General features: G+C 45.2%; 1 protein-coding gene across 1 annotated transcript in view; it reads left to right on the top strand.

Annotated features, from left to right (window-relative positions):
- tenm2a (teneurin transmembrane protein 2a) overlaps positions 1 to 26,722 on the top strand; it is a 152,837-nt gene that overhangs the window by 82,069 nt on the left and 44,046 nt on the right. Inside the window, 4 exon segments of the mRNA XM_054596937.1 lie at positions 7,927 to 7,994; positions 7,997 to 8,135; positions 15,802 to 16,033; positions 25,122 to 25,360. Coding sequence (XP_054452912.1) covers positions 7,927 to 7,994; positions 7,997 to 8,135; positions 15,802 to 16,033; positions 25,122 to 25,360 — 678 coding nt within the window.

The raw sequence follows: 26,722 nt of genomic DNA, 5'->3' as shown, positions 1-26,722 counted from the left end.
GGCAGATCCGTGCACGGAACAAATCCGCATCGCTTACAGAACCATCTCATCTATCTCCGAGGGCTCTTCCTCTGTCTTTTCTCTCTTTCAAATCTTTTTTTCATTTTCTTTTCTTTCCTTTATTTTGTGTCTCTTTGTTTTTCAGATGTTTTCGGCTCTTTTCACGGAACTAGATTGTCATAGCAACTGCAGCAATTACCGGTTGTTTCAGTGGGGCCCTGCTATGTTGAATAGGTATCCGTGTACAGGCATGCATATGCCAAAGTGTGTGCACAAGATGTTTATCAAGATGTTTATTTCTGTGTGCTATTTCTGCACGTTTCTTTAAGCCTCTTTTCTTAATTACATTTGAATTGAATTCTTCATAACTGCCATTCTTTGAGATACAGGGTGATTGTGGGTAATGTACTTTTGTTTTTTGCACGAGTCTTGTCCCCCAAAATTTTGTAAAATTAGCTCTTTCTTAAAAATGCAAATAGAGTTTGTCTTTTTTGTGAGTGAAAATAAAGGCACCCACCCTGAAACACATGAATGTGGGCAGTAGCTGGAACTATCCGAGTGGAAATATAGGGTGTCAGGAATAGGTGTCAACGTTTAATTTAAGCTTCGATGGCTCACGCTCAAGTGCTAATTAATGAAGCTGTTTTCTGCATTCTGATTTTTTTTTTCAACCGTAAATCACCTTTTTAGCATGACGAGCAGGTGAAAACGTGGAATGTGATTTGAGCTGAAGGACCTCATCCTCTCCTAATCCACGTCCACAGCATGTTATCTGTCCTTCATAATTTGTGTTCCTACCATCATTTCCCCCTGCTGATTTTTTCCACCCCAACTTTTCTAAAAAGCTTTCTCCAGCCGCGGTAACAAATACAGATATTGCTCCTCCACATTATGAAACTCAGAGGGTCTCTCCGAAGCTGCGTGCAAATTTTTCTCTGGTTTTGTTAGTGTCTTCACTAAGTGCCAAGACACAAGTGCTTTCTCAAGTCCTCAGAGAGTTAGTCCGTATTTCTCTCTCAAGCTTCTCTCAAGTGAAAAACATATTGAAGCAGCCTCGCTGGTATCATAGAATCTACCCCCAGCTATGTGCAACACTTGAATTTGATGTCAAAAATTGCTTTCGCCTGGCCCTTAAATGTATTAAGAGATTGTTCGAACATTTGAATAACAAATTTGGAGATAATTGGGTTGCATTCTTTATTTCAAGCTCCAGCATGTAATCCGTAAAGAAATTACTTCATTTTGTATGGTTCTTGTTACTCAATTTTTGAATTTTATACCTCTTATATGTTATTATTTTGGTACTGATTTATATGTTTATTGTGTCCCCTGAGCTCAAATTTGCAAAGACATGTTAGTCTCCTGCTGTCAAATTGATTCACAAATAGGCATCGGGCAGTTTGTTGAACATATGCATTGTAACACATTCTGCACACACACACACACACACACACACACACACACACACACAGATCTGCAGATGTGCTCTTTCCAGGCGTTACAGAGCATGTTCAAAGGTAATGGAAGGCCGAGGGGATGGGTGTCTATCTCTCTGCACCTGAGGTTAAGGGTTTGTTCCTCTGTGTTCTCACGATCGCATGCTTGGACATGCGAGCGTGCGGTTATGAGCGAGTGCCTCTGTGTGTGTGTGTGTGTGTGTGTGTGTGTGTGCATTTACGTTGGAGGAGGAGGCTATTTATTTTGATTGTTTTCAATGAGGGTCCAATGCGTAGAATCCATAACAATACCATCAATCCACGGCGGCAGCAGCAACATGGATGTAATTTATATGGTAATGCCGCCTCCATGGTTGCCCCAAGTTACGCAGTGGACATCTCTGACAATGGACAGCACGGGTGTGCCACAGCATCCTAATGCTATGTACAGCCACGGTCACATACACACACACACACACTAACACACACTTGTACTTCCCAGCAATGGAGGAGGAACGTTTCTGTTAGCAGATGCAGATCAGCGCTGCGGGTAAAAAGGTCGAGTGTATCGCACAGACTCAGCGTGCGTCGGTCTTTGTCACTCCTCTTCTCAGAATTTGAAGAAAAAAAAAACAGCCACTTCAGTGAGGAGAGGGGTGAGCAAAGGCCTTCAGAGAAAATGTGTTCCAAATCACGCAGAAGGTTATCTCTCAATGCGGCGCCCAATGGCGTGTTTTGCCATGTGCAATGCGACTACCAAAGGGGTTATGAGGTTTTTGCGGAACCATTTCTCCGACACTATGCAGTCTGCGTCATGTCAGGGCAAAAAAGAAGGTTGTTAAGAGGCTATTACTTCAGAATGGCCTCAGTCATTGATTTACAGCTTCAGTACAGGACGGGTGTAGTTGGTGGTTGAATAGATGGAAAAAGGCGAAGGTCTTTTGAGGAGTTCTGCCGTCATCTTTTCATATTCGCATATGTATTTCTTTTTCTCCTTTTCAAAGAATTCAGTCAGAGTAGTACTGGTATGTTTGATGAGCCAGTCATCTGAGGCCTCACTATTATGAGACTCGATTTTCAGAAAAGTACTTTGTGGGGGAATTTCTTGTTGAAAAGGTGATTTTTTTTTTTTGAAGAATATCACTAAACCTTTGGCTATATATTAGGTTGTGATAATACAAATAAAGTTGGTAGTGCAAACAATGAGGCCTTTTCTTGCATGGGAGCAAGACATTTAGTTGTAAATCATTAATACCAGATCTGCCGCAGTGCCAAATGATGAGCCTTAGTTATAATGCTGGAAGGAATGTAAAAACGGAAATCGAGAAACGCCATAATGAAGAACCACACAATGTTCACAGACGGAAGCCGTCTTCAACCTGAGATGCAGGCTTTGTTAGTGTGCGTGTCTGTATGTGTGGAGGGTCGGCCTGTTTGGGAAGAGGTCACCCCCTACAGATGTGGAATGATGGAGTGAAGCAGGCCTGATGGAGCCCGAGCTTTAGTCCAGAGAAGAACCCAGACACTTATGTTACACATCAAAGACGGAGATACAATCATCTCTTCAGACGGCGAAAAGCCCAACTTTACTCATTAAATCACATCCATTGAATCATCTTCGTTTTTTTTCTTTTCTGCAGTGTCCCCGTTATGTAAAGGAACGAAACGAGGGAGGGAGGTGGTGGGAGAGGCGGGTGACCGATCCTGGATAGGCGGCGACCTCCATTTGTTGCTCTCACACACGCACGCACACACACACACACACACACACACACACACACACACACACACACACACACACACACACACACAGCAGCAACAGGTGTGCGTCTTGCCAAAGACGGGGCTAAATGCGAAATATTAGAAAGGAATGAATGAGAGGGAAAGAGGAGGCGAGGATTTGAAGAAAAAAGAAGAAGGGGGAGAGGGAGGGGGAGCAGGAAGAGAGATGAGATGGAGGAGACAGACTGCACTGTATAGATAAATAGAGAAAAGGGCCCATTGTGTCAGCAGCTGTCATCACTAAATAGCCCTCAGATCACTGTCAGACACTATCACACACACACACACACACACTCATAAATGCGCATACTTACACACACACACACACACACTCACACACACACACACACATACACATGCTGACTGACAGCTCCCCCTCAGTCCAACATCTGTGCTGACAGCAGCCATGGTAATGAGTCTCCGCATGTGCCAGCATGGGTGTGTCGTTCCTCTTTTTCCACCCTCTTCCCCGCGCATCCCGCTCATTCAATCATCCCGCGTCTCCCTTATCTTGTTGTCTCCCCCCCTCCCTCGCTCCCTACCCTGCCTCCCCTCTTCTCTTCGTCACTTTCACCTTAATAGAAGAGCGGGACGATTGACTCGGCGGCACGAGCCACATGAGTGGCGACTAGATGAGATCAACATCAACTGCAAAGTTGTGTGGTGGATCGATGTGTTTTTTTCTTTTTTTTGTTTTTTTTGTCGCTATCCAGGTGCGCCATATTTCACGTAGAGGTGTGGAGGAGGAAGAGAGGGATGGAAAGAAGGGAGAGATGAAGAGATGATGAATGGCTCTCGTTAGAGGGGTAATTTGTCTCTCCTTGTCTGACTGGGCTCCAGCTGTCGCTCCATCCCTCGCTCCGCTCTCCTCGGCCTACCACTCCTCACCTCAGCCAGATGGGTGGACGGATGGACGGATGCTAGGGACGGAAGGGAGGGAGGGAGGGAGGGACGGAAATAGAGACAAGGACGAGGTGGGGAAGAGGAGGGAAGTCATTGAACAGTCAACAAGAGGAATTGCGTCTGATGTGTAATGCCACGGCACGATAAAGAATGGCTCGGAGAAAGGGAGAAAGAATAGATTATCCAGAGCTCATATGGAGACGGTTCAGTGGAGACGTAGAGCAGCACAACAACGGGCTAAAGCTCAAACACACTGAAATGACTCATTCGAACAAGTCAAAGCCTGCTGCACTCGCAACCAACTAATGACGACCGCGTTTCTTCTGACGCCGTAATGGAATCATCAAGGGTTATGCGCTAATGCCTTTAATGCAGCACCACAGTCTTAGTATTTTTTTTCCCCAACCCCACGATACACTTTTCACACCAATCAACACTTGCGAGAGAACCGTAGATTCCGGAGCAGTGAGAGACAGGCGCGGAGAGATTGGATTGAGAGACGTGTACAGATGGCCGGGTGGAGGCGGGTTAGACGAGACGAATCGTCAAGAGAAACAACGCGAAGCTCGCCGCTAAGTCTTTGTTCTAATAACACAAAGCAATTTCCACTGACCTTTCTGGAAATGTAGCGGGCAGAAATGACTGAGTTAAGGATGCCCCACAGCATAATTGCTGAGGAGATTAAAGTCCCCTTAATTGCTTTTGGCCAACTAGCGCCATTTTTATTTTTTTCCTTTTTTGTAATTAAAGTGATTTAAAATATTAATAACAGCGCTGGCGTACACGTAACCTTAAAGCACACACACACACACACACACACACGTGGTTGCGTGCAAGAAAAAACATGCAACAACAATTAAACAAATCACCAATACCCTCATTATAGGTCTCGTGAAATATGCAAATAGCTAGATCGCCACTCGTGGTCAATTGATGTGAGGGATCGATTCATTTGGATCAATCACTCTTTTTTATTTTTCTTGATTTTTTTCTGTGCGTCCATGGCATATTTCCCTCTTTACCTCTAAATTATTTTAGTTCCCATCCTCCGTCCTCCACTGCTCTGTCCCCTCCTATTGCCTCCTCCACTCCTAATTACCCCCCCCCCCCTCCTCAAATGCTTTCTTTCTACCCAATTTTTTTTTTCCTTTATTGGCAATAACTTTTGTCAGCTCATAGCTTCTGGTCCGTCCTCTTTTCTCCGTCGTCCGCTCTGACCGTTCATTTCTCTCTGTTTTTGCTCTCCATTCCCCTGGTTATCCCCGTGACCCCACCCCCCCCCCATTCTCCATCCGTCTCTCTCCGTCCCTCCTGTCGGCCACAGTGTTTGCTTTGCCATTGTTTATCCATTTTTCACTGTTTGCGCTGATGAGATTGACTGGACACACAGACACGCACACACACACACACACACACACACACACACACACACACACACACATACCTAGACAGAAGACAGGGCTGGCGTCTCTCTGGGGTGTAGTTAACGTGGGGCTGTGGAATCGATCCGAGCTCTGGTTTCCATGACGCAGAGCTATAAGCTGGAGCAGATCGGACGGCAGGACAGAGACATCACTCTGCCTCCATTTCTATCAAATGTATCTCTATAAAGCCGCGATGGCACGGACTCAAAACGCTTGCTTCCCATGATTAATGTGCTTCATTTAGTGGCATCGTAGACGGGCGAGCTCGCCAACAAATACGTCCAACCACTTTGTTTCTTAAACGATATCTCTCTTAATCCCCCCCCACCCCCCCCTATCTGCCCAGGTACAGTTTCCCCAATCCAAGCAATATTGCACCGTCGGCTAAAAAGAAGCTCCCCATTTATCATGGCCTTTACACATTTTGATTTCTATCAATACTCTGTGATGGGAAGGTGAATGCTGTCAAATTACAATCACACCAAATCTGTATTCTGAAGAGTTGTCAGTAAGAGAAGGAGAAAGAAAAGGAGAAAAAAAAATAGTATGATGATGAATGTTCCGCCATCTCGGCTTTTTCTTCAAGGTCTCGCTCTTTCCTTTCTTTCTCTCCCTCTGTTCCTGCCTATTTTGTTTTTTTGTTCTGTTGTAAAAGAGAAGCGCAATGAAAGAAGACTAAAAGACTCGTAACTTCTTCATTTTCCCTGTGAAGTTTTCAGTGGCGGATGAAAGAATGGATGAAGTTTGTAAAACTAGGGAGGAGCTAACCTATTTACTGTGCCCCTCTTAAATAACTTTAGAAGGTGAAGGTAAAGGCATCACTAGGAAAAAGAGAAAAAAAAGGTTTATTTGTAAAGCTGTTAAAAAAAATAACATCGCTGACGCCTGAGGCTATCATTTTGAATGTGGAATAAGGTGCAAATAAGAAATTATCATTGAGTCAAAGCGTCTTCGGTCGACTATCTAATTAGAAGTTGTAATAACCCGAGTCCTTCGGTGGATTGGCTGGACTCGGTGGCCTCATTCTTGCCATATTGTTGATTGATTGAGCTGCAAATATGGCAGACATAATTATTCTATATTTTGAGCCGTCTCTTAATAGAATTTATTAGATTTGTCTTTGTCCTTGATTCCCAAACCTTTGGAGAGTAGAGCGAATTGTCTCCATCCCTCTTTCCTCTCTCTGGTGGATGGGACAGCCTGATTGTGTCCACGCGTCCCATGGCTCCCACTATTTAAAGACTTTGGCTGTTAACTTTCCTTTGTCTCCCCCGTGTAGAGGACGGTCGTACAATGGATGTAGGGCCCTTGCGAAAATCTTAATCCTACTGCTTTTACTGTTACGGTTTTGAATTTTGGAAGACGAAATTGCAAACGGAAAAGTTGAATCACAAGCAAACGGGCACTGTTGCCTAACTTAATATACTCTATATAGCTTTAGATGCTAACGTTAGCAAGGAAAGATATTGATCTTATCATGAATGCGTCCGTTCATCGTCTTATCTACGTGTGCTCATGTTACACTATATTTTAGAATTCAGTATGTTCAGATATATTCAGAATATTGTCTCCTAATTATCACTTGTGGCTACACTAACTGCTGTTCAGCAGAAGTTGCATAGGCTCGTTTTCATTTTTACATCGGTAAGATAGATGCAGGACAATATCTCAGTGCTACAAGTAATTTGTTCTTGAAGGCTATATGGATTCAATAAAAAATTAAAATGACCCTATGTTAATTCAGTTGAAGTCATTTGCATGGAAAATTAATTGAAATTGAGCTAAAGTGAGCATAACTTCCTGAGTTGAAGTGTCACTTATGAATGTGTCTAGGAGATCTTTTGGTCTTTTTGTGTGAATCTACATTTCTATATTCAGTGTCTCCGGCCTCGACAGGCCTCTGTGTGTTTGTATCCAAACTGCTTTACATTGCTATGACCAGGGGCCTGTTCCAAGAAGCGAGTTTAACGAGTTAACTGGATGAATATGTCGAGCACAACCTGCAGCAAGTCTCTTCACAAATTCCATTTTTTATTGTCACCCAAATAAAATAGAAAATGAACACCACTTTTTTTTTTCCATCACTAAAACTACTATTTCAGAAAGAATGTACACGTTACTCTGGATAATCCACGAAACACACTGTCAACAGTTTTCACAAGAAAATACAACAAATAGTTCCAATGAGAACTGTCGCCATTAAAGTTCCATTCCTCCCTCTTCACTTATGTTCTGCAAGAACCCTTTGAGGAACTCTATGTTTTGAGAATGATCCAGGTGTCTCAGTAGACCTTCAGGCCCCTGTGTCACTGTCAGCCATTGCCATCTGTTTTGTCTAACGTCCTCCCCCTCCCCCCCCTTTCTCTCCCTCCATCCTCCAGGTCGCCCACTCCCTCCGACCTCTTCCTCCTCCCTGCTCCCTCCGTCCCTCCCGTCCTCCTCGTCCGCCCCCCCCACCACCCCTCCCCTGGCCCGTCCCCGCCGATCAGGGAATGCCAGGTGCCCCTGCTGGAGAAAAACTCCAACCACTCTCACCTGGAGCCCCACCCGGACGACCCGTATTTGCTCCGGGCCCAGACCTCCTCCACGGGTAAGAGAGCTCACCATTCCAACCCCGAAACCCCCCTTTATCCTTTCGTTCATTTTGTTTACGCATCAACGTGCCATCCATCACCTGGCTCGCTGCATTACCTCATTGCGTGTCCATTTCCTGATCTGATTTAGTCGGTGCTCAATCCTTTAATGCAATGTCACATCTTGTTCTTTTTGCCATTTGGTTTCTTCTTCTTTTTTCCCCCTTTTTTTTTGCATTTCTCTGAAGTCAGCATTTGTTTGCAAAGCTAGGAATAAACCCAAGGGGATTTACGCAACTGGTATTTACATTCTGAGGCATCATAAAATATTCAGTTAGATATTTAAGATCGATATTGATTGTAATCGCGGTTAATTATGGATCTTGCATTTTTTATTCAAGCCGAAACAACTCCTTTCATTGATCGTGCAGAGGAATTAAAAATCTGTTTCTGTATTTTAAACAGAAACACATTACCCAGCATATGTTTGCGGCTGCCTGTCAAAGAGCTCAGTTAATTAATCAACTATAATGCTGAAAAGACCATCAGTTTTTGAAGAAGCACAATCAAGAAACAACAAAAGAAAAAAAAACACTCTCCGTTCCCAAACTTGACTTCGTAGGTGGTTGGAGTGACAAAACAAACCGGTAACGTCTTAATGGGTTACAAATTTAAATGCAACCCTCACACCTTAGTGAACTGCTGCCAGAAAAACAATGATGCAAGTGAAAGCAACCCTTGCACTCCTCAGAGAGCGCATATCAGTTGCCAGTGAGTAGGTGTGTGTTTGTACTTATTCTCCATGTGACATTAATAACGCGCCGGAGAGTGAAAGGTAAGGGGATGATGAATTTAAAGTGCCGGCAGGAGGATCAGTGTAGCAAAGGCAAACTAGTTAGTTTCCCCTGGCTGTAAGCTCTCTCTTTCATCATTGGACGCCCTGTGTGCTTTTATCACACACACAAACACACACACACACACATCTGCAGTGATGAGTTTGTTCATCAGCACACACATTTATTCTCAACAATTAGCTTCCGTGGGCCAACTCTGTCCCTCTCTTTCCCGCTCTTCCCCTGCTCCTCCATTCCTCTGTGCATCTGCACTTGTAATCAGCAGATATATTTAGCAGAGGCCTGATGGGAGGGAAGGAGGGGCGGGCAGAGAAGTCCTAATGTGATTTTTGGTGGAATACAATCTATTGTTAATGGCGTTAGGCTCTCCTTTGATCCAGTATAAATCTTCATTAGGGAAGGCCCGGGTCCCAGGTTCAAGAGCAACGTGATTAGGAGGCTTTTAAAATGACGTTACATCAGCCTTCTAATTGGTTTACTGTTTGCTGGGGCAACATCAATCATTAGCCCAGTAACCGCACAGCAAATAAATTCACTCTGCCACTGACACCCTAATGGCAGACACTGGCAAAGAGGGAGAGCGAGGCTCGCAGGCACACTCTCTCTCTCTCTTTCTCTCTCATTCTTGTTCACATACACCCACACGTTCTGTTCTGGGGCTTCTTTTTAGTCTCTGCTGAGCATGTACACACAGAGACAAAGAGAGAGGGAAAGAAAAAGAAGGGGGGGAAAAACAACCGAGAAGCAGGAAAAAGAGTGGCGCAAAGAGGCAAATGGGAGCAGAGATGGAGAAAGCCAAACTTTGACTTTTGAAGTTGTTTAATGAGACATCTTGCGAGTAAAAAGCAGTCAAAAGGGAGACAGAAAATAACTTCTAAGGGCACTAGCAAAAATGCATGGAGAAAGGGACTGAAAGGGAGGCTGACACCAAGAGACACGGGGAGACGAAAAAAAAGAAAAGGGGGAATGTGAATAAAAAAAGGGTAAGCCGATGAGAGCTGAGAGGGTGAACGAGAGATATTTGGATGGCAGGAAAACAACATTGAGATGATGAAATTGCAAATTGCCACGTCTCCCAGCCAGGCCTGCCGATCTAATGGGTGCGGAGAGAGTCCTTGGCTTTGGGCGTCCATTAAAATCGACCTAAATGAGTTTAGAGTGGCAGTCTGGCACTGCATAAACACACCCTGGCATGTAGGAAGTCACAGGAACGGCTGCGAGGAAATAAAACACCTATAACCGGCCGACTGTTTATGCATGCGCTAGTGCGAGCGTATGCCTGTCTGCGTGTGTGCTTTTGTGTGGGTCCTGTAGAGATCTGACGCTGGGCAGGAAATGAGCCTTACCAAGCCAGGCAGAAACTGACCACGGCGACATAATCCTCAGGAAGCCGCATGCTGTTTGTATGTGTGTGTGTGTGTGTGTGAGTGTGTGTGTCTGCAAGCACGTTTGTGCGTGCTCCTCTAAAGTAGTCCACCATTACCTAAGCTAACAGGTGGACAGACATGACTTGTGTTCCTAGTGAAGCGTGACAGGTGAATGGGAACGGAACGGCGCTGCAGAGGATTGGCTGGGAATTGGGTCGGCGTGTGTTTATGTGGGAATACTGTCTGGCTCGGAGCACCTGTCTGGGAACGCTCCCCCGGAAACGCCGGGAGAGCTGAGACGGCCAAACGGAGCGTGGCGGATCGCTCCTGGAAAGAGCTAGCGTTAGCGCTGCCGCGGCCCATTCATTATGCATGGGGAATGCTAAGCTATTTTTAGCCCGGGCCTCTTCTAAAGTGGCTAGCTCTCTGCTGCCAGGGAAGCCACCTCAAGTCACTGCCGAAGCGATGCATGTTTAATGGCTTTGTTGAAACAAAAGGCACAGCAAAAAAAAAACGCGTCGCCTTCCCCTTGCGCTAATGTCATCCTTCCTAATGGTGCTTATGTAAGGGTGACATTTGTGTAACAGTGGGAAGATTTATGTGTGTGCGCGTGTTTAGTTATGTGTGTGTGTGTGTGTGTGTGTGTGTGTGTGTGTGTGTGTGTGTGTGTGTGTGTGTGTGTGTGCGTTGGTGAAACGCACATGTGCATTTCTGCTCATGGAGACTGTTTGTTTTTGGCTGAATCTGATGACTCTTCTCTAGCGGATTATTGCCTCCTAATTAGACAGAGATGACTAGCCAAGGCAGAGGCGGTGCATGTATGTGTGTAAATGTGTGTGTGTGTGTGCCTGCATGTGTAGCTTTATGTCTTTAACTCTGCTTTTATGCATGCATGTGGATTATAAGTGTTTGTACGCGTGTCTCTTTCATCTCACCTCAAGCTCTCCTTCCATTGTGCTCGGCGTCTGAGCTCTGAGAAGAATGACAAACGGGGAGCATGTGACATTCTGAGGCAGAGGACATATGAAGCGCCGGCACATTGGGATATACCACCTTTAAAAACGCGGGGAGCATAGCAATGAGCTCGGAGAGAAGGCGCGTGGGAAACAATGGAGGGTGGCACAGTGTTTTAGATTTTTTTTTTGCATTTTGAAAAAGAAGGACAGCAGCGGAGATATGGGGCGTGAAATAAAGACACGGAGAGACTGGGGGAGTGGGAAGGACGGAGGGAGGATAGGGGGCTGAGCCCTGCAATGATCCGTTTTAACTGCTGAATGGGCATTTCTATCCTGCACACACACACACACACACACACACACACACACACACACACACACACACACACACACACATAGATGCACAACCTGCCCTGCGACTTTTCTCTGTTAACCACAGAAAATGTCAATAAACACTTTGCCCATCCAGGGCTGCAAAACAAACTGTCTTGGTTGATTCCTGCTGCCAGCTGGCCACACACACATATAAAGACACACACACACACACACACACACACACACACACACACACACACACACACACATACTGTGAGATTAATGTGGTGTGGCGAGCCCATGTCTCTCACTGGTGTGTGTGTGTATGCAGTGTGCTTAAAAGGGGAGGCAGGTTAGCAGACAGGCTAATGCTCCTCCGCTGAATGGGGCTCCTTTGAATTTTGGCGAGCATAATGAACTTCCAGGGATTAGCCGGAGCCAAACCCACCAGCTTACAGCCCCCCCCCTCCCCCACTGCAGTCGCATGGGAACCGTGGACAGAATAAAGTGGGTCAGCTTTCAACAGCAGTCAGAAGGGCTCAGAGCTCCTCCATGAAAAAAATAATAAAAAAAATGCGAAAACAAAACAAGAGGGCTGTCGAGAAAAATCTCCTCACGATCACTGTTTACTCACACTGGCGAGTGAACGAGAGAGAGGGAAGAAAAGAAAGGGAGAGATAAAGTGGAATAAAATGTGATCTGCCTGGCTGCTCTCTAATTGCTCTATTTCCTCACAGCATGTTTTTTTGTTTTTTATCAGACCGGGTTCCTGGTAAAACGATTGTTCCCATTAGCCTACCTGCGGGTCGTACTTCAGCAGCCGGACAATTCATCTGACTAACCCATCTTAATTTATTGGACCCGTTTACCTCCAGCCCACTCGTCACTGCGCTCTGCCTCTGTTCCAATGGTCGGACAGACTTATGTTTATGTGGAAAAATAATCTGCGGTTTTCTTCAGAAGTTCTATGGGTGTATTAGAAGAAGAAAAAAACGTCTTTGTACCTCGGCAACTCAGGCCGACCCCACTTCTCAGCTTGTTTCTATTTTCTCCGGTGCGCTCTAAGAATTTTTTATTTGTATTCCTTTATGGATTTCAAGCCGACATGAAAATGAATTTCTTTGACACCACTCTACTGTACTGTAGCAGGAAAAAAGAAAGCCATTTGTGTCTGATCATAAATATTCTGCAACATACTAAAGGGCTGTGTGACAAGTGGAAAAATGTGACTATTTTATTTTTCGTATGTTGCACATTAACAATAGTAAACACTTGTAGTGAGTGATTTATGTGCTTTATTCAGCAAATATTGATTCAACGCAGAATAAAAGAAACAATCGCTTTCTATCATGTAACATTTCACTCCAGTTAACCTGACGGTACGTGACAATTCTGTCAGTGCCAGGAGGCTGTAATGAGTGTCAGTGCATAGAAACACTTCTCGAAGCATATCTGGACACATTAAATATAATTTGCAAATGTAGATAAAAGTGTTTTCATCATTTTATTTGAAGAGAAATGTTAAAGTCTAAAGTACAAAATGTGGTAAATGTGAGTCTCTGCAACACCAAGGATTTGACCCTGTGCAACAATGTCGTGGCTGGACTGTTGAACAGCACAATTTCCCAGTGGTGCAGGATGAGTGCACACACACACACACACACACACACACACACACACACACACACACACACACACACACACACACACACACACACACACACACACGCACACAAAAAGACCCACACACACACTCGGAGGTTCATAGAAAACTAATGCTAAAAAAACATGTATTCCTCTTCCATACAAGGTTTGACATATATAATTCATCTGAATTTGAATGAAAAAAATGTTCAATATTTATGGCAGGAAAGTGAACAAAGGCGAACCGTATTTTTTTTTTTTGCTACGCAGATTTAAACATGGGAGACAGCGGGGTAGTTTGTGAGCATGTTAGTGCCTACTTTTATTTTCCAGTATAGGGCTATGGTGTTGTGTGGATTGTTGCTAGGCTTAGATAAACCTATTTATGCAGACGGGGTTGTAGTCGGGAGCCCTCTTTTACATTTATCGGTTCATTGCGGAGGGGAAGTCAAGTCAAATTTATTTATAAAGTGCTTTTAACGAACAATATTTGTCTCAGAGCGTTTTACATCTCTGCAGAGGACACAAACAAAATGCAAATAAAAGCGAGATGAAAGAGAGGAAAACAATCCACGAGAAGGAACGAGGCTGCGTAGGGGAGGAGACCACGAGAAATAAAACTCTCTGCACGCTCTAATATCAATTTACACTCTGCATGTATGATGCAGGGGTTTGACTTTCCCTGCAGGTGCGTAACCGCGTGTACACTTGCATGAGCGCGTGGCTGCATGTATGTGCGTCTGTTTCTCCCAGGAGCGTGTTTGAACGTGCAAACAGATGCTTTGTGTCTCTCCCGGGGAGCAGAGGTCGGGCCCCTCCATCTTTTATCTCGTCTCATTCCCCTCTTCCACTCTTCTCTCCTTTCACAAGCATCTGTTCTTCTGGGGGCCTCGTGGGTGACACCTGCGTCCCAGCGGCGCCGCGGCGGAATCAGGTCACCTTACAAACTGCTCGCCATTACGGCTGCAGTTGCATTAGGAGCTCGTTGCTCCGTATATGCTCCAAACACCCGTCTAGGAGGAAGGAAATGAGAAAGTTAGCATGCAGACATATTGCTATAAATACACTTACTGCCTAAATTGGTTTGCATGAGCTGGTTGCTGTGTGCATCTATGTTTTGGTCGTGTAAAGTCGTCTATCATTCATGCCTGCTAGGAATCTCTTGACCGACAGATATCAAAGCAGACAGGAGAGTGCGACACATCCACCCATCTCCCTCCTCCTTGCATGGTTCTTATCCAATTCAATAGGAAATGACAAATGGAGGAGGGCAAGTGTGATCGCGCAGCTTGACAAAGCAGCACGCGTGCATATGTGTGCTCACTCTGTCCTTTGATCAGCGCCGAAGAAGGCATGAACAAACAAACGCAATCCCCATAATGTATTCCAACGCTCAGATGTGTAAAAAAAAAAAACAAAAAAAAAACGATTAAAGCGCGGCGTGTCGTATTGATGAAAGAAAAAAGCAAACTGTGTTGTAAAGCAAGAATTCAAACCCGTAATGTAACATCAATGACTCCAGTGTGTCTTTGCAGTGATATGCCAACTTTTCTATTCAGACCGCATTACAATAAAGCGTGTGGACGGTTTATTATGACATGCGACGTGATTCCTTGACCTCTTTTTTGGTCAGCTTTGCTGTGAGCACGCGCACCTGTCAATGTGTGAACAGAAGTATGCTAATGCACAAGCAGTGATGCAGCTGTGTCGAGCTCCTTCTACAGTATGATATGTGGTTTATTGATTTTCCTGTACGAGCCCACACAGGCTCACACAAGCTCTAGACGGGATCAGAACCCCCCACTGTTTCACAGAGAGAGAGAGAGAGAGAGAGACGGAGATAGAAAGGTGATGTGTGAATGGGTGTTCTTGTCTGACTCATCCGGGTTTGTTTTTCAGCTCTCTCACTCAACAGTCCATTAGCTCAGAGTTGGAAGGGCTGGTATTGGATTCTAGCTGACATGTTCCCCCAAGTCTGAGAGCAAGAGATGAGGGCACACGCTGTGCGGAGTGCTCTAATACTGCTCACACACACACACACACACACACACACACACACACACACACACACACACACACACACACACACACTTCCTCTCAGTTGTGAAAAAGGAAACATGAACAAAAAGAGTGAAAGTGAGAGAGAGTGGAGAAGAATTGGCTAAAAATAGAACGGACAAAACTTAGGAAAAATGCGCAAGGGAAAAATGTGAAAACATGATGATGATCAAATTTCATGTATCTATTTAGCTGAGGTATCCTGCTAAAATAAGTTATCGACCATTTGGAAACAATGACACCTTCTCTAACAAAATGATTGCCGACACAAAAGTAGCACATAATGGAATGTTAATGAAGTTATTTGCTCGCTGAAAAAGGCCTACTTTCTTTCTTTTTTTGTCATGCTTAGAAATAAACACTTAATATCAAATAACATTTCTGTCCTTCATTTGTAGCGTCTTGGCATGAACTCCTCCCCTCCCTTCCTCTGAAACTCTCTTTGATTTAAATTGACTTAAATTCTTCTCTGTTCTTGTCTTCTTCCAGGGGCCACCAACCACCACAGTCAGTCCACGCTACGGCCCCCGCTGCCCCCTCCGCACAACCACCACACCTTATCCCACCAGTCTGCCAACAGCCTGAACAGAAACACCCTGAGAGGGGGACGCAACCCCATTCATGCCCCGGCTCCGGGCACTGGAGACGGGCCCACCACCCCAGAGTCCGTCCAGCTGCAAGACAGCTGGGTTCTCAACAGTAACGTGCCGCTGGAGACCAGGTCAGAGGAAATATCTTCCCTTTAATTTATTTTATTTAATTTTTTTGCTTATATCTCGAGCCCCGCCGTAAGCACAGCAGTGTAAGAAGTCTTAATTAATCAATAGTGAGGAATGAAAGGTCAGAGCCATGCTGCTTACAACAATATTACTGTGAACAACGAGAATGTTGCGAGCAGAGACGATAAGAGCTGAGGTAACCTGATACAGAACTCTTTACCCTCTCCAGCAATCATAGACATAGAAGAAAACAATCCCACCAAAGGAAAGCATTATTTTAAGTCACCTTGAACAAAATAAGTGCTGTCGTGCCAGGATAAAACAGCAAACAACTGGCAAGCTAAACCCCTAACATGCTTGCTTAACAATAATGCTTACGCTAGCTTAGGTAACACAAGCTAGCTTTTAAGCATTATAAAGCGTATGGAAGGGATGTATTTTTCTTTACTACTGACTCCTGGACTGACAGCAAACCATGCCTCTTTTGTTGAGCAGCTTATGAAATGAAATGAATGCTCCACTTTGGGCTCCTAAGCTCTCCATTACTTCAAAGGTCAGCTGTCAAGGTGGTTTTCGCAGTTGGTAAACAAGTTTGAGAACGCTCACACAGTGAGGTACAGGCCAGTGTGAGCTTCAATGCAACTCCATGGAAGTTAAAAATGCTCGCACAACTCTACTCTTGTACACCATGCTCTATTCACCAAATGTTAATAAAGAATCAGTCCAGATAGCCGAATTTAATGGCTTTGATGGACTTGCAATTGGTCAACAGCGTAAATTGGAGTATCAATGTTCACCATAGTCGAACTGTACAGTGTGCCCAAGCTCCAGGCAGATTTACTCTGCCTCCTCATGCAGATTTTGAATAATCAGACTTTGTAGAATGACATTTTACAATTATAAATAATGGTACGACAAAGCCCTTAAAACCTAATATCATTTTCTTCTCATATATTCTTTCCCCACAATGAGTTTGTGTTTTCAACAATCTTCCTGTGCATGCATGAAGGTCCAAAATCAGGACTAAGGATGAAAGGTAGAAATCATGAACTTTGAACAATTCAACTGATTTGTCTTAGAGACCCTTTATATTTTTAGCACTATAATATAATTTGTTAATGATGCACCTAACGGACACAAGCTACACGTTTTAGTTCGCTAAGCAAACGCAACAGAATATCATGCACAGTGTATCACTACACCCAAAGCCAGTGTATTAACAAAATGAAAATTGCTCCTGGCCACTGATCCACAAAGGTGTGCCACTCAAATGCATTCTCTACCTCATCTCCCTGTGCATCACATACAAAAAAAAGCTTCCATGTGTCAAAGCCATTATGCATGCACCCTGATGTGAGGGAGCAGGAAATACAAACCATTTCACACACCCTACACATGTGCTTTTGCCAGTACACAAAGAACACTTACCAGGCAAACAGAGCATTCATGCCGGGTATTACTATTCATGAGGCATGCAGTGAGAGGGGACACTGCCTACATGCTTGCTAGCATGCGCACCCTCGCTCTCGGAGCATTTACACTGCAAGCTGTAGTTGTGTTTCTCCTGCTGGGCGCCGGGGCTTCCAGCTCCGACGGTCCCAGATAAGCTTGCCTGAGTGCCGGGCCCTTTGCAGTATTTATGAGGCCCGGCCATGTTTAATTCAGCCCTGCTGATCTCAGGTCCATGCTCAACCTGTACTGATGCATCGCGTAGGTATGCATGATGGATAAGAAGAAGCGCGGTGTTGAACAAGAATACCTACAGCTTAAAATAGAAGCTTTTTTCAGTCAAATTGTTTATCCAGGCTTGTGTTGCCATAGCGATGCATATGCCATAAAATCGTTTCAGGAGACAGGTCGTTTTTGTTATTCCTATTCTTGCAAATTATCTTTAGTGAGATTTGGCTTTCAAAAATAAAGTTATAAATCCACTTTTCACAGAAGCCGCTTCGGCCGCCATCTTTACAGATTGAAACGAAGCGACACACACACACACACACACACACACAAACACACACAAACACAGTGCCAGTATTTGGTCATGTTCAGGTGGTGGGGTTGGGCATGGCTGGGAGCCCGCCGCAGTGAATTGAGCCCAGAGCGACCGACAGAGTCTCCAGCTCCACCCTCCAGTCCAGATTGGGCCCTCCTCTTCTTGGTCTGGCGATGGCGGAGATTGCGTGGGCTGGCTGGAGCTGCTGGAGTTTGGGACCGGAAATCAGAGCCAGCCGGGCCGAGCCAGAGAGTCACACCATCCCCGTGTTGGCAAAGCCCGACCGCCCATCTCGTTGGGAGCGCACGATCGCGTGCGTTTGTGTGTACGTTTGCATCCAAGCATGTGTGCTCTCTTTGACTATGACTGCTCCCCATTGTAATCATATGTTAATTTTGGCATTTGTTGTCCACTCGTTATAGTATAGCAACGTGTGTGTGCGCGCGTGTTTGTGTTTTGGCTTGACCCGATAGTGTGACAGCGCTGAGAGGATGAAGATTGATCACCTAAGAACACCCCAGGGCTTGGATGACTGGCAGAGAAAGAGAGGGATAGGACAAGATGAGAGTTGGGGGCGGGGGGTGTGATATAGCAGGGAGCTATATAGGGGAGGGGAAATGGAACCGAATAGTTTACGGTAGTGAAGGGAGAGATAAAGAGGGAGAGAGAGGGAGAGAAATGGAGAGAGGCGGTGATTGAAGGAGATTGTTTTGGGGAGTGTGTGTGAGAGAAGATAGGACGGCAGAGGAAGGAGATTGGGGCCCGTAGAACATGGATACATTTACCGGTGTGAGATAAATGACTATAGATGGCCTGTGTGTGTGTGTGTGTGTGTGTGTGTGTGTGTGTGTGTGTGTGTGTGTGTGTGTGTGTGTGTGTGTGTGTGTGTGTGTGTGTGTGTGTGTGTGTGTGTGTGTGTGTGTGTGTGTGTGCGTAAGGCGGGAAGAATGCATTTATCCGTATGCATGCCAGCGCACGTGTGTACATGTGTTGCGGCATTTCGCGAGAGAGCACCTGATTTCCAATCGGTCCCTTGGAGCCTCTCGGCGAGCTGATGCCAGTTTCAATCTCTCCCTGTGATCTCAGGACATTCCCCTGCTCCCTCCGCTCTGGGCCACAGCTCTGGGGGAGAAATAAGATCACTGAGAGGGTTGCAGCATCTCAATTTATCTGGAAGGAGCAGCAGAGAGGTGGGGGTGGAGGTGGTGGTGGTGTTGCTGGTGGGGGTGCAGACTATAGGTTACTTTCAAATGCATTACTGCGCTGACAGATTCGGAGATGCTACCCGTGGAAACCACGGGGGGTTGAGGAGAAGAAGAAGGAGTCGGCTACAGAGAAAAAGATTCTTGCCCAGCCCTGTGACCGAGACTGTGGTATGTTTATGAGACCCACATAATATCAGGTTTATTTATGATATGATCTTTTATTTATTCAGTATATACTTTAAATATATTATCCATTATTATTATTTATAGCCACAAAGTAAGCTTTCTTTTTTCGACTGCACTTTCGCTATAGGCTTATGTTATGTCATGCTGTGATCTCATAAATGTTGTCAGCAATGCAGATAATAACTCTTATTGTCTGAGATTCAAAGTTTTTGTCGACCTAAGTCACAGCAGTTGAGAAGAAAGTCTTGCCACAAGGTCCATTAAGAAGCTGTTCTTGAGCTTTTGATCATATAACATGATCTTCATCGTACGATGGAGTCCATGTTGGATTAATATAATGCTCCACTACTAAATTTACCTTTTGGTGAGATTTTTTTACTCAATTAAATGTAATTTCCAGGGGGATTTAAACTGAAGTTATCCACTAATGCAATACTCACTTTCTTTTTTTATGAAGTCATACCAAAAATATTAGGGTAGTCCAACCTGAGTGGCCAGAGCTAGTAGAGTACAGGACCACACCCCTTGACTCCCAACACGGGACTTTTGCTCATTTTCAAGTGTGAAAATTCCTGAAACACGACAAAGAAACAGGGTTTTCCCCACCCCACTTCCTGTCACAGCTTTTGTAATGGAGTATATGAACTTAAAACTAACGTCACCTCAATGCAGACTCTACTGGGTCTGCATTGAGGTGACGTTAGTTTTAACTGGTGATTATCAAACTACATTCAGCCGCCATTACTCCATGCTGCTCTAATCAATTACTGCGAAGCAAACATGCAATGTGATTGACCAATCATTGTTGAGTATAATCAGATAGATCCTGACGCATCTCCTCTACTTGACGATGAACAATTGCCTCCCTCATTAAATATAAGACCTTCACCACTGATTGTTTCCCCTGAAGCTTAATAAGCCTTATATTGTATTTCATTAAAAAAAAGTTATGAATTCCTCAGATGTTAGCGTAGGTGTTTCAGGAGATGTGGTGCATGAAAACAAGCCGTTATTTGAGTGCACTCTTCCTTTCATGTAAAGAATTCCTTTATAACATCTCTGTGTAGCTGAATTCTAGATGATGCTTTGTATATTTTTCTTTTTACACATATCACTCAGCACTCATTGTCCCATGTCCTTCTTCAAAGCCACACTCAGCGAACAAACGCCCGTTCAACTGTGTCCATCTGCCCATTGTTGTTTCCTACAATTGTAGCAGGCAACAGTTCTCACAACGCCATTCTCGAGCATCCTTTTACTCCCTGAGCCTTTTGTTCCATTCTGAGATCTGACTGTTTTTTCTTTTTTTGAGTCACCCCCACGCTGAGCCGACCTCCGCTAATTGTTCTCTACCTCTGATGATTATTCTCATAGCGCTATCCGAATCAACCACATGTTTGTGAGAGCCGAGGAAAAAGAAGAGTGTGCGCGCTCGCTCAAGGGGAATGCGAGCTTTGACTTCCTGCTAATTACCCAGCATGCTCTCTGTTCTGTGGTTAATTGTCCAGGTCCTCGCTTTCTCTCGATGGGGGACCGGGTTGGAATAGAGTGAAAACATCCTCTGTTTGCCTTCCAATCTATAGCCTCCCTCTGCATCCTCCATCCCTCTCTTAGGTCACTTTCTGCTCTGCAAGGATGCAAATTAAATGCTCAGTAGCACATACAGGGCAATCTCGCGAAAGAAAACCCACATGAATTTTTATTGTTTGTGCGTGGGCGGGTGACCATGTCTGAGTCTGTGCAAATGTGTGTCAGTGTGTGAGTTAGCGCTTGCTCGTTCTGCGTGTGTGTGTGTGTGTGTGTGTGTGTGTGTGTGTGTGTGTGTGTGTGTGTGTGTGTGTGTGTGTGTGTGTGTGTGTGTGTGTGTGTGTGTGTGTGCGTTGCACGTGTAAGACAGGATCCATGACAGCGAGGTAGCAATGGTTACACTTCAGGAGGGGGTGGGGGGGGATGCTGCTGCTGCTGGCAGCTCAGTGGAAGTAGGAGGAAGGGGAGGTGGGGAGGGGTCTCTGTCAGCTCTCTCTAATTATGTGTGACGTTTCCATGCTGGACCACTGTCAAAAAAATCCCACAATGCTCACACACAAACACATTCACGCGCACGCGAGCCAACATACACACACACACACACACCCCGGCCCTAATGATACAGAATTGTGATTGCCGGCTGCCTGCTATGATAGAACCCCTCCACAGTCCTCTGCAACATAAATCAATGTCAATTACCTCCCCAGAGCACATTAGACACTTTCCATTCCTGCTCGTAATTAGTATGGCCCATAGACATATTCCCACCCCACACCAAGCTCGCTGCGGAGCTTCTGCACACAAACAAACGGAGCCAGGAAGTGAAATGAATTCGGGGGGCCCCGCGTTCAAATGCATATCAGCACATTAAGCATTATGTCTCATATATGCCGTCGTCGCACAGAAGGCAAGTAATTGACCAGATCACCTCCTCCTTGCATACGCGCACACATGAGAGGTATTGTAATTAATTACCGGTGGCCTTGCCATCACAGAGTGGCTGTGAAAATGAGTTGAAGCAAAAGCACATGCTGGTTGACCTTGGAGTGTGTGTCTGTGTGTGTGTGTGTGCGTATACACATGCCTTCCATACGCGCTCATGCGTTTGTGAGCGTGTAGGTCTATGCGTGCATATTAAAAATGAGGGCTGTGACACTGAGAGGCTGGTATTTTTAGACAATAACCTCATATTTCTTTGCGTGCCACCTCCTTGCGCTCATTCAGCCTCTATGCGTCTAGAGGTTGTTTTTTTCCCCCCTTTTTTCTTCCTTCTATTTTCCTTGGTGTCACAAGGCGTACCTGACAGGCAAAGGGGGAGGAAGGAGGAGAGAAAAGGTCGGGGAGGAAAAATGAGAAGAATCCAGCATGATACCAATCTAACAATCAGTGGCATGAGATGATGAGAGAGAGAGAGAGAGAGAGAGAGAGAGAGAGCACAGACTGGCTGAATAATTGATAGAGAGTGAAGCGGTGCTCCCAAACCAAATCTGTATGCTCTTAGCTCATCACCTGTTTTTACCGACTGTTTTTAAGAAGAGCAGTCACATTTACAGACACGCTGTTGTGAAACAGACATTATTAAAGGCATCAGAAGAAAAAGGAGACACAGCAAAGTGCAGTTTAGCATTATTCTAAATAATGTGTCATTATCACTGGTCCTACTAGCCGAGTCTGAATAAAAGAGACGGTGAGGCAGAAGGAAGAGCAGAGCATTGACACACATTTGTGCACGCACACACACACACACACACTTGTTTGTATTACCTAACTTCTGAGGACACAATATGTGAGTCACATGTCTCGTAGCAGAGGCAGACGTGAGTCACAAATCTGGTGACTCTAGCATCCACTAGACTCCACTCAACAAAGAAAACAAAGACTAATTCAACTTTGAAGCCAATGACTCTTGACTTTACTTCAGGCTTTTTTTCTGGAATTACATGCTCCTTTCCAAAGCCCAAATATTGAATATTCTGTTACAGTATAAGAAAGTGAAGAGTAAGTTCATTTCGCTAACAAAGGATAGACTTTGATTAAAAGTGGATGTAGCAGCACAGACGAATCATGATATCTTGTGTTGTCTCATTCACATATAGGGGGACTAGATGTGGTAGTTGGCAACAAATTTACAGCAACATGCAAAACAAATAAAAAGATAGATCGATAGAGATGTAATATATTTCAACCTCATTCCATCTGCGCTATGGTGCCAAGTGTAAGTATAAACAAAGCTTTAAAGTACTTTTGCCAGCTGATGTTAAAGCCAATGTTAGCACTAGATAATTAAACTTGCAAACATGAAATCAATGAGCCCTAGACGATGTTAGTGTGGTAGGATAATATATGCATCTTAGATTAGCCTAACAATGCTGCTTATTACATAATGACTTGTTTAGGACTTAGTTTAGACTTGACTCGGGACTTACCTTTCTTTATTTTTACTCAGGACTTCGTAGCATAGACTGTATATAAAAAGTGTATGTACTCATCACCCATCGGTTTGTGGACTGTGCCATTTTTGAAGACTAGAGTGTGGCATTTCTGCCGTCACCACCTTGGTTTTTTGCCACCAGAAGTGCCATGAGAGGGTGGAGCAAAGAACAACCGAATGCTGAACAAGACATATATAGGAAACCAAAATGAATGAGAACATAAACTCAAGGTAATAAATCTAGTGAGAAGTAGAGTCATTTCTCATAGATATCTATACAGAAGGAGTTGCTCCCTGATGGCTATTAGAAAAACATGCAAGTTTAAAGCACATCTGCATTGGCTTCACTTTGTTTAGACTTGGCGGTTGAAGCGTTGAACAGTGCAATTAGTTATTGTGCCAGTATGTTGGGTGTTCTCTATGGTTTTGCCTCCTAATAGAGTAGTTAAGATAATCAAGCTAAATGATTGTTTACAACCTTAGTTTGATGTGTATAATGCTATCATGCCTGAAACATTATGGATAAAACTACTTAAATAAGACCATATTTGTAATAACAGGAAATGTTGTCCAACCCTCAAAACATGGCTAACATCAATCCTGAAATGAGGCTCCAGCCCTCGACCAGCCTTTTGGATAAATGAGGAGGACCAGACAAAATGTCCTGTCTGTGCAGAAATATCCTCACTGCAAAGATCAGAAACTCACAAAGAAAGAGGAGCCAGAGCATGTGCATCAATGTGAAAAACACACAAACGAGCAAATTCCACAAAGACAAGCAGACCTCCCTCCCCTCAGTCATCTTTGTTGCAATGGAGTGACATCGCCTCCTCTGATCTGTCACATTCACCCGAGGGCTTTTCTTCTGTCGAACCACCTGTTGTCTGTGTAGGGGCAGCTCCTCGCGCCCCGTGTGGGTGCCGCGAAAGATGTCACAAAGGTGGCACAGACGTTCCTCTTCTTGTGTCCTTGAAAAGTTTCATTTCCTTACCATGGCAACAACGTTTCCTACAAGGTCAGATCAGAAAAAAAGAGTCTGAAAAGGAAGGCAGGAGGAAGGGAGGGAGGGAGGGAGAAGGACACGAGAGAAAGGAACGGGGGAGATGTATATATGTATGTGAGGAGGAGAGGAGTTGCGGTAGGGAGAAGGAAAATGATAGCATGGAAAACGGGAAGGGGAGGGAGAGGAGCGAAGGAGGCGCGTTGGGTGAGCAGGTGCAGCGATATCAGAGGATAATGGGTAATATGAGCAAAGGGATGATGGTTCAAATCCTTCTTTTATCCTCTCTGAGCTCTGACCTCACTAGGGCAATGAGGACAGGGAAGGGGGACGGCAGTGATCCTCTGAAGCCATCGAGAGCGGGAATGCGGCGCAATCGTAAGTGGGGTGAGCGGAGGCGAAACGAGGGAATGGAAGGAGGATAAATAAAAAAATAAAATAGTGCAGCAGGTGGAGGTTAAAAAGAGACCTTGGACTGGAACGGGCTGAATTGTAGACGCAATCAGTTCAAGGATGTTCTAACCCATATGGCAGGAAGGGTTCATTGGGAAGAGAAATTGGACAGAAGCTTGCACATATGTGACCCTGTCGCTCTGGTTCTGATTGGGCGGTACTGTGGCTTCATGTTTACCTCTCTACCTCTCCTTTTTCTCAGCCCAGAAACCAATTACTAACACAAATACCACGCCATCTTGTTCTACCTATAGAATGACCTGTTTTCACTCCTGTGTTTTTTTCCCCTCTTCAGGCACTTCCTGTTCAAGACGTCGTCAGGGACCACCCCTCTCTTCAGCAGCTCCTCCCCCGGTTACCCCCTGACCTCGGGGACTGTGTATTCTCCGCCCCCTCGCCTGCTACCCAGAAACACCTTCTCCCGCTCGGCCTTCAAGCTCAAGAAGCCGTCCAAGTACTGCAGCTGGAAATGTGCGGCGGTGACAGCCATCGCTGCCGCCGCCCTGCTGGCCGTCCTACTGTCCTACTTCATCGGTAAGTGATATAACGCACCATGAGCTGTTCGTGAATAGGATCCTTTAGTCGGTTCTGTTGAATACACATGCTTAGTGTCTGTTTGTGTCTGCCCTGACCCATAGCACATGAACTTTGCTCTTATCTGTATTCATCCCACACCTCAGCGGGGAAAAATAATGCCAAGCTCACAGCTCGTTGTAAACAGAAAGCAGAACCTCGAGGTGCGATGGTTGTCACTGGAGCCTCGTGCTGCACTGTCAAAATGAGACTCAGCAAGGTCCCTGGCCTCCACTCTGCATCAGCAAACAGCCAGTTACACAGACAGGAAGTTGCACACACCACAGTATACTGCGGCTGGGTTTTTTTTTTTCCGAGAGCAGGTATCAGTTAAGATAGGAATCCCCGACTCACCCAGCAGGGGAGCGGACGTCTCTTCACTGATCTGAAGCCAATGCGGGATAGTCATACTTAAGGCAGATGCTCAGAGGAGAGCACTTAGCGAGCACACAGGGAGGAGATTCTGATGGCTGCTGGTTGATCTGAAGGGGAAGAGAGCGACAAAGAGCAGCGAGACGGAGAGACAGTGTGTGTGTGTGTGTGTGTGTGTGTGTGTGTGTGTGTGTGTGTGTGTGTGTGTGTGTGTGTGTGTGTGTGTGTGTGTGTGTGTGTGTGTGTGTGGGTGAGGATTTTATCCCCTTTTGACCTTGTTCACTGGACAGGAAAATGCAGGCCTGTATGTGTGTGTGTGAGAGAGATAGACAATAGAAAGAGGAGGAACAGAAAATCTATGTTTGGCTGTGTGTGTACGTGTGGTTGGTGTGTGTGTGTGTGTGTGTGTGTGTGTGTGTGTGTGTGTGTGTGTGTGCGTGTGCGTGTGTGAGGAGGCAGATGTGTCACGAGCCCTTGATTGGCCTCTTACCCCAGAGACTAGAGTCAACAGATGGGGGATCTTAGGAAACAGTGGCATCAGCAGAAAGAACAACCTCCTTATCTCCTCTACATACATTATTAATACAATTTTACATTATTTATAAATATAAATATATATATTTATATATACATCACCATCCGTCTCCCCATCCACAGTGAATGTGCGTTTGTGAATCCGTGGGCTCAGTGCACTTTAGCTTGCAAGCCTGGACGTGTCCAAATAGCACATGTGCACTCTCTCCTCTCATGTGTGTGTGTGTGCGTGCTCTGTGTACCCCCTCGGAGTGCCCTTGAGAGCGCCATGCGACCTCCAGAGCAGATCAAGGCCCCTTGCCTTGGGGCACACAGACCGATCCGTCCTCTCCTGAGCTTTGGACGGTCACACTGCGCTGGACAGCTACATATGGAGCTGCGAAAACAGAGGAGTGGCCAGAGGAAGGAAGGACCGCC

The sequence above is a fragment of the Anoplopoma fimbria genome, chromosome 4 (assembly GCF_027596085.1).
Source record: "Anoplopoma fimbria isolate UVic2021 breed Golden Eagle Sablefish chromosome 4, Afim_UVic_2022, whole genome shotgun sequence".
NCBI classification, from domain to species: domain Eukaryota; kingdom Metazoa; phylum Chordata; class Actinopteri; order Perciformes; family Anoplopomatidae; genus Anoplopoma; species Anoplopoma fimbria.
This window is presented reverse-complemented; position numbering and strand designations above follow the sequence as displayed.